This window comes from Sinocyclocheilus grahami, unplaced genomic scaffold, assembly GCF_001515645.1.
Source record: "Sinocyclocheilus grahami isolate Dianchi unplaced genomic scaffold, SAMN03320097.WGS_v1.1 scaffold373.1, whole genome shotgun sequence".
NCBI classification, from domain to species: domain Eukaryota; kingdom Metazoa; phylum Chordata; class Actinopteri; order Cypriniformes; family Cyprinidae; genus Sinocyclocheilus; species Sinocyclocheilus grahami.
This window is the reverse complement of record NW_015505552.1, coordinates 785,448-803,602: the sequence shown is the minus strand read 5'-3', so window position 1 is coordinate 803,602 and position 18,155 is coordinate 785,448. Positions and strand designations below refer to the sequence as shown.

General features: G+C 38.2%; 2 protein-coding genes across 5 annotated transcripts in view; both read right to left on the bottom strand.

Annotated features, from left to right (window-relative positions):
• LOC107549444 (cell division cycle-associated protein 3) overlaps positions 1 to 946 on the bottom strand; it is a 5,377-nt gene extending 4,431 nt beyond the window's left edge. Inside the window, exons 1-2 of the mRNA XM_016230512.1 lie at positions 755 to 946; positions 384 to 534 (exon numbers count right to left, since the gene is read on the bottom strand). Of these exons, the coding sequence (XP_016085998.1) occupies positions 384 to 521 (138 nt within the window). The 5' untranslated portion in view covers positions 522 to 534; positions 755 to 946. The remainder of the gene's footprint in view (positions 1 to 383; positions 535 to 754) is intronic.
• Positions 947 to 1,917: 971 nt separating this feature from the next.
• LOC107549490 (peroxisomal targeting signal 1 receptor-like) lies at positions 1,918 to 18,082 on the bottom strand. Of its 4 annotated transcripts, XM_016230599.1 has the most exons (18): positions 17,780 to 18,082; positions 15,652 to 15,809; positions 15,317 to 15,355; positions 15,085 to 15,202; positions 14,864 to 15,007; positions 14,544 to 14,634; positions 14,189 to 14,279; positions 12,370 to 12,492; positions 10,893 to 11,003; positions 10,279 to 10,362; positions 10,045 to 10,164; positions 7,702 to 7,845; positions 7,498 to 7,568; positions 7,272 to 7,382; positions 5,690 to 5,800; positions 4,027 to 4,192; positions 2,439 to 2,596; positions 1,918 to 2,349 (listed from the first exon to the last, which is right to left on the bottom strand). In XM_016230599.1, exons 2-18 carry the CDS (start codon positions 15,763 to 15,765, stop codon positions 2,109 to 2,111), a joined length of 2,037 nt encoding a protein of 678 aa, XP_016086085.1. In that variant the 5' UTR covers positions 15,766 to 15,809; positions 17,780 to 18,082; the 3' UTR covers positions 1,918 to 2,108. The 4 variants fall into 4 exon arrangements, with proteins under 4 accessions (XP_016086085.1, XP_016086086.1, XP_016086088.1 ...); XM_016230600.1 differs by lacking the exon at positions 10,893 to 11,003 and having other exon boundaries at positions 17,780 to 18,081; XM_016230602.1 differs by lacking the exons at positions 7,272 to 7,382; positions 10,893 to 11,003 and having other exon boundaries at positions 5,690 to 5,911.
• Positions 18,083 to 18,155: the final 73 nt, after the last annotated feature.

Genomic DNA, 18,155 nt, shown 5'->3' with positions numbered 1-18,155 from the left:
AACTACTTTGTTTGGTCTTCCAAAAGAGGACGATATCCGCTTTGTCATGCCTAGAGCTGATCTGTGCTGGTCGCTGAGGGAATACATCAACTTAGTGCTGTGGATCGCCAGATCGGCTTTCACCGTGGACGAAGCAGAGTCCAGCCCGGGGTCGTCACATGTGGTTGCCACTCCTTCGTCGGATCCGCTGGCTGCGCCGTTCTCAACCCCGCTGCCTCAGCTCACTCTATCCTGCCTCAGCGCACGCTAAGCCGGGGCTTCCGCTCACGCTAGGCTGCTGTGTTTCAAATCCTGATTGCACAATGGCACAGTAGGTGGCGATATGCGCAAAGATTGCAACTCGCCATAAAACTAAGAAGAAGAAGTGTTGGCTGTGTTTGTACCTGTATAGGTGTGCGGTCGATAGCGCAGGACGGTGAACGCGGGTCTGAGAGTCTCGCTACTCGCGCTGCTCTCGGCCGCTGGCTCGGCTCTAGCTTTGGTGTTGATGCCACAGACAGCTTGCTTTCACCGGCACCCATTTTACACTGTTTGCTACCGAAAAACAGCACGGTTTATGAAAACATTATTGGTAAGAAGCGAAAAAGCAGATACAACCCTAATGCGCTGACTTGCTAGAACATTGCTAAAACATATGTACGTAAAACTCTTAATTCAATTAACGTTAACGCTAAATAAAGAAGTTGCCATTCTTACCGTGTCGCGTTTTTAGCAACAATACAAGTTATTGTCCAATAAATAAACTTTAACTCACCTTAAAGCTCAAGATGTTCCACGTGCAGTCCGCTCTATTTTCCTTTTAATCTCTCAAGCTGTATCAAATCAACTTTAAGTTTTATACACCTATATATGTACAAAAGCAGATAACAATGAAATGCTTCGGTCGTCTTCCAATCCAAACTCCGTGACCGTGTGTGACTCCAGCGAGAGCATTTAAATGGGTGGTTCTGTGTTTGCGGCGATTTTTAAATAGACCAATAGCTGAACGCTAAGTTCCTCCGTCGGCGCTTCTGATTGGCTGAGACTGAAAATACATTTTTATTGGGCGTGTACCAGCGGTTTGAAATACAGCCGCGTGTTGACGTATTCTTACTTCTTACGTTTAGTATTTTGAAATAAAGTCAAAGCACACTGCACACAATCGCACTTCTGTTACCAAAAATACGTCTGTTAACCAATTAGTTAAGGAATTCATATTCGCCAGTTATAGAAAGCATGTTGTACATTTGAAAGTTTTACTATTTTGATTTAACAGCAAGCTGAATAAATTAAAAAGGTATGTATTATTTGTGTCATATTTTAATACTTATATTTAGAAATATGATTGTTCTTTTTTTTGTAAAAAAAAATAAAAAAAATTTTGTTACCAAGCATTTGTCAAAGCTTTATTGCTTGAATTACATAGATCATAATAGCAATTTTTATTGGCTATATGCAAAACATTAATAATTATGATACAATACACAATATGGCAAGTGGAATTTACAATTAAGCAAATTAATTTACAGCAAAAGCAAATATCTGATAAGTTCTTTCAGTTTTACAACCCTATGGTCACTCACAAATAAAGTTGCCAATATAATTTAAAGGCTTGCAAATCACCTTTGTTACTTTGTATGGGATCCGTAGTGATGTAGAACACAGTTATTTCTCCACATCCTCATCTCTGTGTCAAACAGAGGCAAGTACTTTGAGCTCACAGTGCAGGGACCTTATTTGCCCCCATTTGAGAAATATTAGAGTAATTTTGATAAGGACAATGGAAAAAAAAAAACTGTAATCTTCAAGATTAACAAAATTAAAACATATTCTCTGTAAGCGTAAACTTGTTACAAAAACCGTAGCAAGTTTGTACCATGGACTTTTTAACATCTTTTTCTTAAGGACAGTCATCAGTTCATACGTCTGTCCGTTAACATAGTGCTGGAGCTTAATGGATGTTTCACACTCGTTTTGTTCTCTTTTTTTTTATCTCCTCACATTTTAGCACCATCAAAAATCATGCCCTCTGTTGAAATGTACACCTCCAATCTAGCTCTTTTCTCTCCCAAACAGGCTTCTCCACACTCGCATTCTATCTTCCTGTGCCCCTTCGTCTCCTCCATCCTTCATTCTGTCTCTCCATCTCTCTGGCAGAAGTGCGCCAGCAGTGTGTCCAGATCTCGCTGGTCGGCGGCTGAGTAAAGGGAGCTTTCTCCCATCATGCTCAGTGCCATGCGTAATGTGGACCAGATGTTGTCTGACATTACAGTGGCTGCTACACCTGGTCCTCGACCCGCACCTCCCTCTCCATCACCTGCGGCCTGTCGCTGCAGAGAAAGGGCCTCTAGAAAGTGCTCTACTGCCTCCCTGAAAGAGATTAAAAAAAGGATGGCATTTATTGTAGCGTTTTAGCTCTTTCTGGCATGTGTACTCTAGTTAAACCTTCTTTTACTAACCTGTGCGCACCCAGATTGACACAGCTGATGCCCAGGTTATATCGGCTACGCACAAATCCAGGCTGTAACTCCAGCGCGCGTCTGTAAGCAGCAACTGCCTCCTCTGATCGGTTCCCGTTAGCAAGAGTCGCTCCCAGCTTGTTCCACAGCAGATAATCCTTCATGTAGGGTTGAGAGAAGGAAGAATGTGAACTAAAATACTGATGAACAATATGTAGAATATAACAGTAGTTATGTTTCCATCCACCTATTTTTATGCGCATTTTGGGATATCGCATTAAAAAAAACAACATCAAAAAACGCTAGATGGAAATGCCAAGATGTGCTTCAATTCAAAAATGCGCATTAAAAAAAAACTTATGCGCTCAACTAAGTAGGATACATTTCTTGTCCTGTAAGAAAACACGAGCATAAACTACGATGGAAACACTTTTACCGAATAAATTCCTTAATGCACATCAGAAAAGACATGTGACTTTGCGTTGAGATAGGATAAAACTGGACCAACCAATGGACCAATCTCATTGCACAGCATCTGAAATGCAAATTTTGTCATTCTAAAATGTTTGAGCAAAGTCTCGTCAAAGTGCTTTATTATAATTAACTCCCAGAACTGCGTTCCTAAACAGCAGGCTCTGAAAATAATATAACGTGGCCGCTTTTTGTCTCTGAAGCTCGTAATTTATTGTATACAAAAATATTATATAGCCAACAGTGCCTTCTCCTACTGCAGCAAATAAAATTTTTCTTCATGATATTTAGCGCAAGTTAATCAGGAAGTGATGATTTTGTTCTCTTCAACTCATTAGATGGAAACTGTGCTTTATTCATAAATGTTTCTTGCGACATTCCAATTTTGCGCACAAGTTTAAAGTCTGCATGAACCGGAAGTTGCTGTCGAACTTTATTTCAGTGTAGTGACGTATTTCCAGCTGAAACGGAATATTGAGTAGAGGGTGTGGTTTTATTTTAGTGCTCCTCATCTCTCACTCATAGCAATCTAATGGTTGGAGGGGTGTGTTTAAGGATATTCTGCTTAAGCCGTCAAACTGACATCATCAAAGGAATGCAATTCCAGAGCGGAAGTAAATGTTCAGATTTTGATTAAAAATGACCAAGACAACTATTTTTTTCAGCAGATTAACTTGCACGGTTTAAGTTTTCACATCAAGACTAGCAATGTGCGCTAGTAAGTAAATAAAGTCCATTTTGATTTCATGCGGACTTTAATTTGTAAGTTTGGCTGGAAACATAGCTAGTGTGACATACCAAGAACAAAAACTATAAAGATAGCTATATTAACATCCACACCAACGGACAATAAGCGTGCGTTACAGTTTTGTCATCTGTCGCTCAAGCTCTTTTAAGTAAATGTTTTTCTTGCTGTCAAAGTTTTTTCTCTTTTCATCAACTAGAAAAAAAAAAACATACTGAGAGTGATTCCACTGATATTGTTCCTCAGTGGGATTATCGTTATACCTGTGGTGTGGACTTCTCTATTCTCATAGAATTAGAATGATTATTAAAACTACATATTTTTTAGTTTTAATTTGCTTGGTGTAACAGTCTTAAGTGTGAAAGAACCAACCTGTGGCATCACAGACAGGGCGGCAGAGAAGCAGTCCACAGCCTTGTCATACTCTCCGCTCAGGTTGAAGAGGACGCCCAGACCACACTGCAGCTCAGGGTCCACCTGTGTGGGGTCAGCGGCCGCTGCACTCAAAAACAACGTCTGCACTTCATTGAACAGTGCCCTAGGAGGAAGAACAACAAGTGAATGAATGGATTAGCCTATTACTTAAAAGGGATAGGGACAATTTAAGGACACTTTTTTTGTCGTTATTGATCTTGAGGGACCACATCCTTATACACTTAAAGTACTTGGAGAAGAGCATCAAGAAAATTCTTCAAAAATTCTGATGAGCTGCTGCTCCCCGCCCCATTTTCCAGAATTGAGCTGCGCCATTACAGCTCGTACCTGCTAAAAACATCTGTTTTGGTTCTGTTTATCGCGCTGAAATCATGCGTTTTAAACCATATGAGTTGAAACTTCTGATATACGGTTTTCTGAGAGCACACATCCGACGCACACGGACAGAAAGCGGCTGTCACAGCATGCGAGTACTAAACTAAGTTCTTTTGTGCTCCACAGAAGAAAAAAAAACAAATCATGTTGCTTTTGAATGACATGGTGAGTAGAATTTATTTTGAAAAAAAAATGTTAATTAAAGAAAGAATTAAATGAAAGTGCATAATCATTCCGGAGTCATACAAAAATGTATTTTAATATCTGCACTCTCAACTGATTAAAACAGAGCATATGCAGCTACTCACAATGCTGTCTGCAGATTGAACTCCACACCTGTGTTTGCATAAGATTGTGTATTTTTAGAGCACTGCACGCTTATGATTGGTGACAAATGTAAATCTGTTGCTTGGCTACAACGCCCTGTCCAGTCACTTATGCATGTCTCACATTAATGTAAAAGAGGCATTAAAAACAGGCTGCTTCCACGTCTGATCAGTTCACAGTGTTGCGCAATCATAAAAACGGTTTAAAAAGGAATTCAATACAAGTTAAAGTCTTTGGTAAAATAATTCTGACTCGTCCCTCAATGTTACAGTGACACTTACACTGTGTCCTAACCATTTGTCCACCCACACTAAATGCAAAAATGTTGCCTTCTATTTTCATAATTTCCATGATGCTTCTACATACTGCATTTTTTTATGATTCTCCCTAATTTTTGTCATATAATATCCAATATTTTTCAAGTTCCACATAAACACTTTCAGGAATAAACAAAAATGTAATCCTTTGATGGTAAAGCTTAATTTTCAGCATCATTACTCCAGTCTTTAGTGTCACATGATCCTTCAGAAATCATTCTAATATGTTGATTGGGTGTTCAAGAAACATTTCTTACTATTAACAATGTTGAAAACAGTAGTGCTGCTTAATATATTTTTGTGAAAACTGTGATACATTTTTATTGGATTCTTCAATGAATGGAAAGTTCAAAAGAACAGCAATTATTTTAAACGAATCTTCTGTAACTTCATAAATGTATTTTCAATCATTTTATGTAGTTAATTGCAACCTTGCTGGAAAAAAGTTTTAATGTCTTTAAAAAAAAATCTTAATGACTCCAAGCCATACTTCAGTCAATGAGATTTCAGTGTGGTGTGTCTGGTGCAACCAACAAAATGTAGTGTCCCTCATCATGCAGTGTACTGAGGAAACCTCTTACTCTGGCAGAAGGGATCCAAATCTCTCCCTCTCTTTCTCCCTCTCCCTCACACTCTCCTGCTCCTTCTCTCGTTCATGCTGCTCGAGGACATGCCGGTATTTAGGGTTGTGCCTCAACCAATCACGGAGTGTCTCGCAGGCCTGTCTGTGCAGTGACTCATTGGTGAAGCTCACAGCTAAAGCCATGAGAGCTGTCAGATTGTCCTTTTTCAGCTCAATACATCTAAAAACAATTGAGACTTGAATTTTAAAAAGGTGGAAGCGGTATTTGACTAAATCAGATTTTTCATAGAGAATTTAATTGCTGTACACAGTAAGGTTGCGGTTATACTTCTCACCTGCGGAGGGCACTGATAGCTGCAAACTCTTGCTCGTTCTCTGCCTGGCAGGTGCCCAGATATTGCCAAGCCTGCAGCATCATCACACACAGTCAGCATTTCACAAAGACAAACAAGAAAGAAGAACACCATTAGAATCCCTTGAGACAAAATGTATCATCAGTTTTTGAGGGATTGTCGGGATTATACGTATGAAGCTCTGACCAGCTGGTTTTCTGGCTCTCTCTGAACCGCGCTCTCAAAGAGACGGACAGCTCCAGGAATGTCCCCCGCCTCCATCCTCTTCATACCCTCAGCAAACGGATCATCATGGGACAGGTAGGGGTTGTCTTCTTCAAACTGATATCCCTAGGAGAAAAGTAAAGGCATATTCACAGTAAGTTTTATGGTATATAAAACAATAAAGGAGACATATTATGCCCCTTTTTTCAATATGTAATATAAGTCTCTGGTGTCCCCAGAATGTGTCTGTGAAGTTTCAGCTCAAAATACTCCACAGATCAATTATTATAGCATTTTGAAAATGCCTATTTTGAGTGGAAGCAGAAACACGCTGTTTTTCGGGCCTGTCTCTTTAAATGCAAATGAGCTGCTGCTCCCCGCCCCCTTTTCCAGAGTAGAGCTGCGCCATTACAGCTCGTACCTGCTTAAAAAACATCTGTTTTGGTTCTGTTGCACTGAAATCATGCGTTTTAAACCTTAAAAGTTGAAACTTCTGATATACGGTTTTCTGAGCGCACACATCCGAAGCACACGGACAGAAAGCAGCAGTCACTGCATGTGAGTACTAAACTAAGTTCTCATTCACAACAGTATGAATTGTTCTTCACGCACAGAGTAACTGAAATTTAAAACTGTTCAAAGAAAAGGTGCAATAAACTATCGCACAGATATAATACACTACGCATTAATGTCTCTTCCCTTTGTGCTTTGAACTTTTCTATGCGGAGCCGGAGCGCTGCTGCGCTGAATCATTCTGCGCACAGGATGCGCATAAGCGCTTTGTGCCGCTCCGTATAGGAGCTTTTCATGTTATAATACTTTTGCACTATGAAAGATTGTTAATAGCCTTTCTTGTTCTGTCTTATCTATATGTTGCTGCCTCATTACTGTGCTATAAATGTAAAATAAATGTTTTTAATTTATTGCATATATTTATATATAATTATATTTACTTGTTTTTCATGAATGTATTTTACAATACAAAGAGCAATGTGTAACATTGTTACACCTATTTACTTTTACCTCAACCAATCACGGAGTGTCTCGCAGGCCTGTCTGTGCAGTGACTCATTGGTGAAGCTCACAGCTAAAGCCATGAGAGCTGTCAGATTGTCCTTTTTCAGCTCAATACATCTAAAAACAATTGAGACTTGAATTTTAAAAAGGTGGAAGCGGTATTTGACTAAATCAGATTTTTCATAGAGAATTTAATTGCTGTACACAGTAAGGTTGCGGTTATACTTCTCACCTGCGGAGGGCACTGATAGCTGCAAACTCTTGCTCGTTCTCTGCCTGGCAGGTGCCCAGATATTGCCAAGCCTGCAGCCTCATCACACACAGTCAGCAATTCACACAGACAAACAAGAAAGAAGAACACCATTAGAATCCCTTGAGACAAAATGTATCATCAGTTTTTGAGGGATTGTCGGGATTATACGTATGAAGCTCTGACCAGCTGGTTTTCTGGCTCTCTCTGAACCGCGCTCTCAAAGAGACGGACAGCTCCAGGAATGTCCCCCGCCTCCATCCTCTTCATACCCTCAGCAAACGGATCATCATGGGACAGGTAGGGGTTGTCTTCTTCAAACTGATATCCCTAGGAGAAAAGTAAAGGCATATTCACAGTAAGTTTTATGGTATATAAAACAATAAAGGAGACATATTATGCCCCTTTTTTCAATATGTAATATAAGTCTCTGGTGTCCCCAGAATGTGTCTGTGAAGTTTCAGCTCAAAATACTCCACAGATCAATTATTATAGCATTTTGAAAATGCCTATTTTGAGTGGAAGCAGAAACACGCTGTTTTTCGGGCCTGTCTCTTTAAATGCAAATGAGCTGCTGCTCCCCGCCCCCTTTTCCAGAGTAGAGCTGCGCCATTACAGCTCGTACCTGCTTAAAAAACATCTGTTTTGGTTCTGTTGCACTGAAATCATGCGTTTTAAACCTTAAAAGTTGAAACTTCTGATATACGGTTTTCTGAGCGCACACATCCGAAGCACACGGACAGAAAGCAGCAGTCACTGCATGTGAGTACTAAACTAAGTTCTCATTCACAACAGTATGAATTGTTCTTCACGCACAGAGTAACTGAAATTTAAAACTGTTCAAAGAAAAGGTGCAATAAACTATCGCACAGATATAATACACTACGCATTAATGTCTCTTCCCTTTGTGCTTTGAACTTTTCTATGCGGAGCCGGAGCGCTGCTGCGCTGAATCATTCTGCGCACAGGATGCGCATAAGCGCTTTGTGCCGCTCCGTATAGGAGCTTTTCATGTTATAATACTTTTGCACTATGAAAGATTGTTAATAGCCTTTCTTGTTCTGTCTTATCTATATGTTGCTGCCTCATTACTGTGCTATAAATGTAAAATAAATGTTTTTAATTTATTGCATATATTTATATATAATTATATTTACTTGTTTTTCATGAATGTATTTTACAATACAAAGAGCAATGTGTAACATTGTTACACCTATTTACTTTTATTTTTCCCCCACTAAATAATGTTTTTTCTCTAAATGTTTAGATTTTATAAAATTATTGTGAACTCATCATTTTTGTAGAGTAACTTTTGCTGCTGAATTATCCACTAACCTAGATTAAGATATTTTTTTCATAGATTATGATTATATATTTTTTTAATTTGTTATTTTTCTTTATAATGAAGTTGTCTATATTTAGTAGATTGTATTTAATACACAAAAGAGTGATGATCAGGTCAACACACACTGAGGTATAGAAATAAAAAAATAAAAAATCTGTGCTGGTATCAGATTGGTATCGGTATTGGCCGATACTCAGAACTTTTGGTATCGGATCGGGATCGGTTCTGAAAAAATGGTATCGTGCCACCCCTACTTTATATACCTGTAAATGAATTATACTACCATTCAAAAGTTCAGCAAGATTTTTTTCTTTGGAGAGAGAAAAAAAAAGGAGTTTTATTCAGCAAGGATTCATTCAATGGATCAAGAGCGACAGTAAAGGCATTTATAATGTTACAAAAGATTTATATTTTAAATAAATGCTGTTATTTTGACTGTTCAATTTATTAAAGAATATTTAAAAAAAAACATGGTTTCCACAAAAATATTAAACAGAACAACTGTTTTCAACACTGATAATAATAAAGAATATTTCTTGAGCACCAAATCAGCATATTAGAATGATTTCTTTAAAAAAATAAATAAATAAAAAATAAACATGAGACTGAGGACTGGAGTAACTGCTGGTGTAAATTCAGATTTGACACATCATGGGAAATTTTTTAATATAATAAAATAGAAAACAGTTATTTTAATTTATAATTTGTCATAATTTGATCAAATAATTGCACCCTGGTAAGCACAGAGACATCTTTCATAAACATTAATAAAAAAAACTTTGAACAGTAGTGTTTTTGGACTCTTAACAATACAAAAATATATACTTAAGGAAAATAAAATGTATCTAAAGTTTTTTGTGCAGAAAATGTAAAAAAAAATTAAATTCAAGTATGAAAAGAGTGGATATATAGCATCCAACATTTAACATGTTCTTCTGAATATCGTCCACAGGTAACATCATGATTTGCGAGTGTGATATTGCTTTTAAACAACAGTTCAATAAATTAGTAGTTTTTGTTTTATTTTTACTCCACCAATGAAAATAGTTCCAAGTGAAGCCAAAGCAGAATCAAAGTCCGGAACTAACTGTTGTATAAACTGTAATAAAGTACGGACTAGAGCCTTTTAATTAAGTGGAAGTGTCCATGCTGTAAATGGGCACAGATGTACAATATCCAGATACCTTGTCATAAGAGCTGCTGAGCATCTGGTCGAAATCTGAGAGCCAAGGGTGAGCTTCAGCATCCCTCTTCTCCATTTCCTCCCACTCCTGCTGGAGTTTCTCCCAGAAATCAACATCACTCTGAACTCACACACACACACACACACACACACACACAACACACAAGCACCAGTGAATGCAACAGTATCATACTAAAGTTCATGTAAACATGTGCAAGTGTTTAGTCTGTCTCACCTCGACCGCCGCTTTGGCCTGCTGAAAGTCTGGCCCGTAAGCAGTGAGTTCATCTACCCAAGATTCTGCAGACTCTGCCGAAACCTAACGAGCACAGCGACATGCCAGGCTGTTAGCAGCCTCGAGAACACATCACAGAGCCTGCAAATGCTTAAACACTACTCAGCCGAAGGGGAAAAAACACATACTGTGATGAATGAGAGTGTGGGAATAAAGAAAGGATTTAATGGAAAATGAAAAAGAGGGTTTGGGAAACCGACAGAAGAAGAAAAAAATCTCACCCTCATTCATCCATCTTTCCTTTCCTCTCTACTTTAAAAATAGCAAGCAATGCTCAGTGTACCTTCACTACTGCAGGAAGTCAAAGTGGTTTCAGTAGCTGGGCACAAATGAAAAGCAGTGTGAGCAGGGCATTAGCTCTACAGGCCTGGTGTCTTGCAGCGATAATTATGTTAAAAGCGCCATTAAATTAATCCAAGTTTGCTCTCTTTAAGGCAAAAAAGGTTTGGTCAGCAGGGGCTAGTTAACATAACGAAAATGACAAGCCTAAAATCACAGACAGAACAGAAATCGCAGGACTACTGCATCACTGTTGCCAGATGATCAGGTCCTACCTGCCTGACGATAGTAGCCCATTGCTCTGCCTGTTTAGCTTTCATTTTGTCATTCTTCACTTTGCCCTCTCGAGTTTCCACTTGCACAGTCCCTTCCCCTGATTCCAGGAACTGTGCAGCCAGTATGGGACAGAGGGTACAGGGAGGGGTATTTATGTGTTTGGTGTGAGATTGTTAAGGATAGTAGGGAAATTTAGGTATGGATGGAGGTTAAAAGGTATCAAGATGGATCAAAAGGGATTAAAAGATGTCACGATGACCAACCACGACAAAAGGAAGAAGGAAATATCACAATTAAACTATTGCTTGTTTGAACCATAAGATAAAAAAAAATAGTTTTTAGAAACGGGCCAGTTTTCAAGCATAGTGTAGTAGACCTAGTCCTGGAGAATTGTGATTTTCCCTTTGAAAAAAACTTGGCTTGACCTACAGTGGGGTCTAAACGTCTGAGACCACTAGCAAATTTTAATACATATTTATATGAACAGGGTAAAATTTGAGCAAACTCTATGACTTAGAAATTGTGTAGAATCTACAATATTTCTTCATCATTTTACATCATAATGCTTTGCAATAAACTGTATCAAACTAATATTTTAACTGTATGTTTAAAAATGTTTATAAAAATACTAAACATTTATATAATAAAATATTACAATTAAATAGATTGAAGTTTTAAAAATTATACTCCAGTTCAAAAGTTTGGGGTCAGTTTTTTTGTTGTTGTTGAATGAAGTCTTATATGTTCAACAAGGCTGCAATTATTTAATCAAAAATACAGTAAAAACAGTAATATTGTGAAATATTATTACAAGTTAAAATAACACTCATAAATACATTTTATAATAAATAAATAAATACATTATAATTGTAATTTATTCCTGTGATGGCAAAGCTGACTTTTCAGCAGACATTACTAAGGACTTCAGTGTCACACGATCCTTCAGAAATCATTCTAATATATTGCTTTGCTGCTCAAGAAACATTTCCTGTTGTTAGTAATTTTGAAAACAGTTTTGCTGACTAATATTTTTGCGGAAATGGTGATTGTTTTTTTTTTCAGGACTCTTCGATGAATAGAAAGTTAAAAGGAACAGCATTTATTTTACAAAAATCTTTTGCAACATTATAAATATATATTGTAACATTTGATAAATTTAATGAATCTTTGGTGAATTTCTTATTTATTAATATTAATCAAATTAATATAATATAATATATATCTCAGACTATGGTCTCAGACCCCACTATATATACAGAATCCAGTCTCTACAACAAATTAAGCTATCCAAAACTGTATTTCTCATGAGTAATTATTTAAAACCCAGCAGCGCACAGTGCAAGGATTTACAGTACGCTGTGTAGTTATGGCTAATTTTGCCAAGCAGCTGGAGAAGAGCCAAGATGTCTGCCAAGGGGCTGGAGTGTCACCCTTCACAGTGTTTCCTCTACGGCAGGAGCTGGGAAGGGCTCGTACCTGGTTAATGCTGGAGGCCCAGTGCTGTGCCTCCTTGGCCTGTGCATTATCAGTGTTCTCTTTTCCTGCTCTGTCCTCCACAGTCACACTGCCCTCGCCAATCTGCCTAATGAACCGCAGGAACTACACAATAACAACAACAACAACAACAGCTATTAACTACTGCTAACAGGAAACACATTGGCGATGAACACACACACACACAAACACAAGTCCACCAGTGGTTTCTTCTCGACAGTTATGGTCAGACACAAGTAAACCACAATGAGGAAGGAATAACGGCCAAAGGCATAACGTATCCCAAATTATATGATGAAGCATGAGCAGAGTTAAATGAAAGAGATAGAAATATGAGCAAGTAAGGAAATGCCCATGAAAACAAAATCAATGTCACATCACTTTATTATCTACTTCAAGTCAAAAGTGAACCTAAACAGGTTAACGTATTACTTTAACCTTTCTAAAAGTAACCCAGAAGTGCATACTGGGATGTAACAAGATCCCGTGAGACAACATTAACTGTTTTAGCAGCTCTTAAAGGAATAGTTCACCCAAAAGTGAAAATTTGCGCAATTTACTCATCCTTACACCATCCAAGATGAGATGAGTTTATTCCTTTATCAGTAAAGATTTTAAGAAATGTAGCATTACATCACTTGCTCACCAATTGATCCTCTGCAGTGAATGGGTGCCGTCAGAGTAGGAGTCCAAACAGATGATAAAAACATTACAATAATCCACAAGCAATCAACATGACACCAGTCCATCAATTAACATCTCATAAAGTGAAAATCTGATCATTATGACGAGATTAAACTTCAAACCACTGTTTACGGCTAAAATACATTCATAAATCTCCATTCTTAATATTGCTTTCTCCAGTGAAAAAGTCATCTTGTCTGAATCGGTAAAGAAATACGCAAAGATCAAGCATCGTTTACAAACATAATTAGTCCAAAACAGTTCTAAACAAATATGCCAGTGGATTTTGATGAGAGGACAAGAGGGCATGGACTTTTTCTTACATACACGTAGTTTTTCACTTCACAAGACAGTAACTGATAGACTGGAGTCACATGGAAATAACTGTGGATTTTTGTGATGTTTTTGTCAGCTGTTTGGTTCCAATTCTGACATCACCCATTCACTGCACCCATGTTAAATATCCAAAATCTGTTCCGATGCAGAAACAAACTCAGCTACATCTCAGATGGCCTGAGGGTGAGTAAATTGTCAGCAAACCTTCATTTTTGGGTGAACTTTAAGTGATCCCTTGTGACAAATCAATTATGTGATGTGGCATTGATGAAAGCAGAGCAAACTTTAGTAAAAAAAAAAATCATATTTTTTATAAAATTACATTAAAGTCTCAGTGTTGCTTCCTTTAATACAGCAATATGTCATGAGAGGCCATGTTTTACAGTGATTTTACCAATGTGGACTGTCAAAAACCCTTTTACTGCAACTCTTAGATTTAAGTAGCTTGCTGCTTTTATAAGAATCGAAGTAACAGCACTACGATCAAAGACACCAATGTTTCATAAATAGTTACAGAATAAACTATTCTTCTTCAAAGTAATAGAATTCATTATACCCATTTGCAGGTGGACAAGCAACATGGCAAGCTGGCACAAAACATAGAAAGGACTATTCATTTTAAAACAGAGTATTAATTTAGAAGCTGAACTATCGGTTTACAATTTGTGCTTTAGGTGCAATATCTGTATGCTTGTTTAATGTATCTCTGCATATAGTGACTTTGACGTGAAGTGTTTCGGGTGCAGCTCAAAGACCAGTTAAACCCTCCTCTTACTCTCACCTCTGTGTTCTGTAATTTAGGGTCATCCACTTTGGCAAGGAGTTTGTTTGCTGTTTGCCGTAGTTCTTCACCTGACTGGTATTCTTGTGTCCTGATAGGATAATAAAAAATATTAAAGCAAGGATATAGTGACTGTACCAAATTGTTTTAACATGTCATATCTTTCACTGCATCTTCAAAATTACAGCAAAAACATTCCAATCTTTGTCAATGAAGCTCTAGCTTTTCCCTTTACTGCTATTTTAATCAAATAAATGCACTAAAAAGCACTAAAAATACCACTACCCCAAACAGTATTGTATATTGCTATTATGACAAGTCTCTCTATATTATTCTTCTAAGATACATAAAATACCATTCTTTGTCCTGTTCTCTTTCTCCCAAATCTCCCAGCCATAACTTCTCCTCTGATTGCTCCAGGTACTCCTCTGCCCAGCGGCCAGGGTCTATAAGACAGGAGGAAGGGAATTGAATAGTGGAGGCTTAATAGAAGATGACAGAAAGAGTGAAGCTGTGAAGAATGAAAGGATGGCTGGGCAAAGACAAGTGAAGAATCATCAGCTCCACCAAATGACATCCAATGGCTTCTAACGACATTATAATAAACCTAATGGCATCCAAAATTAGAAAGGATCAAATCGGGGCTAAAATAGCATATATTAAATATATATTAACCTGCCACTTCATTGATGAATTCTCTAGTCCAATCAGCATCAGCTGGATCCAGACCAGCTTGTGCAGAAGAAGAGGCGGAGTCAGCACTAGACAGGAACTCTGCCGCCCAATCTCCAGACAGCGCCAGAGCAGCCACGTCAGGAGCTGGGAAACGAAAACGTATTGTTATAACACACAGAAGAGTGTTAAAATCGAACTGTATGTGTGTTTGTGCAGTCTACCTCTCTGTGGAGCCTGTCTGTAGCTCTGTTGATCTATCTGCTGCATTTCCTCCAGCAGTTGACCCATATCAAAACTTTGAGGAGGTCGTTGTGGGGCCTGTAGAAACTCACTGACCAGCTGCATTTCAAAACAACAGGACGTCATTACAGTAAGAACAGAGAACATGATCACAGACGATTTGGCAAACTCATCAGGTCTATAAAATATTGAAATATCCAAAAGACCACACACCTCCTCTTCAGTGGCTATTTCAATTGGAGTAGGAGGAATCTGGGGGGGGGGGGAAGAAGCTTTTTATTATACATTTAATTGTATTTTAATATTTTTAGGTTGAAACTAACAACTATTTGTCAATCTATTAATCGATTTAGTTTTTATTAGATGATTTAACAATTTTTTTATTCCAATTAATTATATAATTACGAATAAATGATAACCATAACTTTGAAGAACAGTGTGATCACATTCCATGCAAATCACCGTATTTGCCTTACAGACAATGACGTGTAATTCCAGCCCTAAATATTTTGTCATGGTAACAACAAAGAAAATGTCCAGTAACTTACAGTGGGTGTTGATCGGTGTCTCCAAGCCCCTCCCTCTTGGGTCATGTGACCTGTCAGTTTCATGAGGGGATTGGCTCCCCCACATTCCGCCTCCACTAACTCCCGCATCGCCATGGCAAAACACCGTCAAGCTGGATCAAACTAACACCTTGAGATATCTACAGGTAAACATAGTATCATCATTGAATGGCATGTTATTATAAAATTGACAGCAGTGAAGTGGTTAAGGGTTCTTAATCGTTTGAGGCCCCCCATTGTCTAAAACACCACTGAAGGCCCCCCAGCCCTAGTTTTGTTTTCAAAACTTATTTTAATCTCTATAGGCTGGAATACACTAAATGACTTTTAAAATCTGAACAGACACTAGGTGTCATACACTTGCTTACTTTGTAAATAGTTACAGAAGAAAAACTGGGTATCATACACAAAGCGACTGAGGATCACACACTACCAGACTTTCAAATCGATCACAACAAACGCAAAAATATGTGTTTTGTTGCTAGGAGATGCGTGACAAAAGAACAATACATCTTCTAAAATTGGCTCAAAAAATATCAAACATGTTTATACTCCAATGAAATCAGTCTGAGGCTAAAATAATCTGAGACTGTGACTATCATAGACTACGCGATTTCATGAGTGTCTCTGACTGTCAGCAACTAACATCAACTTCTCCAGACTGTAAATCAGTGCAAAAATCTGCGTTTAAAAAAAGCCAATGAGTTTACATGATTCTTCCAGGTTTTCATGATTTTCTGGATAAAGATTAAGGAAAAGTATTTGTAGGAAAAAAAAACTACAATTTCTACCCAATAAAATTGTATATTCATTATAAAAATTCCCCCTTTATTAATTTACATGACTTTTCTGGTCTAGAAATGACACTATTAACTTTTGTTTAGATTTTGTTTTCATATTTAATTATTGTTTTGTCTTAATTTAAAACATTAAGTCATTTTAAAGGTATAGTTGACCCTAAAATGAAAATTCTGTCATTATTTACACACCTTCAAGTTGCTCCAAACCTGTTTTTTATACTTCTGTTCAAACATAAAAGAAGGTATTTTGAAGAATGTTGATAACCAAACAGTTGACGATAGCTATCGACTTCCATAGTATTTCCCCCCCATACTATATTTGGAAGTCACTGGCTACCGTAAACTGTTTGATTACAAACATTCTTCTGTGTTCAACAGAAGAAAGAAATATATACAGGTTTGGAACAACCTGAATGAGAGTAAATGATGAAATGTTTTTATTTTTGGGTAAGTAAGGGCCCCTAGTGAGTCCCCGACCCCCAGGTGACCAGAATTTGTAGCCCTGATAACACAGAAAGGTACCAGAATCACCATAGTGCCCCCGAGAGTGACATCCGTGGCTTCTTTTACACATCTTCATATAAACAACCTATAACAATTATTGTAAACAATTTCATCTCTGGAAGTGGTTTGGATGAATATCTTGAGTCCTATGTTACCATACCTGCCACAAACAAAAGCGTCTCCAGCCTGAACAGGGACTGAAAGACAATGAATCATCGGCTTGAGATAAATCCTGAGCTACCTTTCCACTGGCGTAAACATATGTTCCATCAGCTTATCCAGACTAGAAGGATTACACAGATTTCATTGTTCCTAAAAACAGCTATTAACAATTAACCAAGATTGCATGTGAACAAGCAGCCCTGGTTTACCTTGCTGTTTGTTTCGCAATAATCCCAAAACAACCTGCTTCCTTCATGTATTTGTCACACTTGATGAAAAATCAATGAGACAAACAAGAGGGTTTGTGCTATGAATGACCACCGGTTGAATTGGTCATCAGATAACTCAAATTCTAGCACAAAAACGGCATGTCAGACATACTGTACACTTCTGCTTCGAGTCTGACTCTTGTCTGCTGTCAGTTTGGCTTCAGCACAGGAACATTAAGCGCAAGTGTGACTTTCCTCAAATGTAAATGGCAGTTGCACATCCCAACGTAGCGTAACAGACAGTAACCGGTTAACGTTAGCTATTCACAGCCGTTTTTGTGCTGCAGACTTGAATCATAACAATGAAGCCAGCAGGTCAACTAAGTCAAATATGCTGCAGACAGTTAGCTTACAAGCTAAATAAACTCATCTCACCTGCACAGGCTATGTTGTCACCTCTCTTTCTCCTTTTATCCCGAGAGTAACGTTAATGGAGTTTAGACAAAGACAAAACACGACCGAGCGTAGCGGGCCCTAAAGAGACAGCTGATGTTAACGGGCCTGTGGCTGTCGGTGCCTGACGGGTAAATGTGGCGCTGGTGACCGTCCTGTCTTTATTTACCTTCCCCGTGTGGCCCACTGAAACAGGAGCGAACCAGCCACACAAACCCTACACACTACGCTCCGGCTATTCACGAACGCGATTTGCGTAAAGACCAACCGTAAACAGCGCTTTGAACTGTGCTGAGCATCACGACGGATGAGATTTACGATGAAGTTACGTCAAATTCCTACAGTGATGGGAAAAGGA

What these genes read in the sequence shown, in the direction of transcription:
- LOC107549490 (XM_016230599.1), bottom strand. Translation starts at nt 15,765, where the DNA reads ATGGCGATGCGGGAGTTAGTGGAGGCGGAATGTGGGGGAGCCAATCCC. An exon ending in CAGACAGGCTCCACAGAGAG is followed by an intron (nt 15,008 to 15,084) that starts GTAGACTGCACA and finishes TTCGTTTCCCAG; the next exon opens with CTCCTGACGTGGCTGCTCTG. An exon ending in ACACTCCGTGATTGGTTGAG is followed by an intron (nt 5,801 to 7,271) that starts GTAAAAGTAAAT and finishes TGATTGGTTGAG; the next exon opens with GCACAACCCTAAATACCGGC.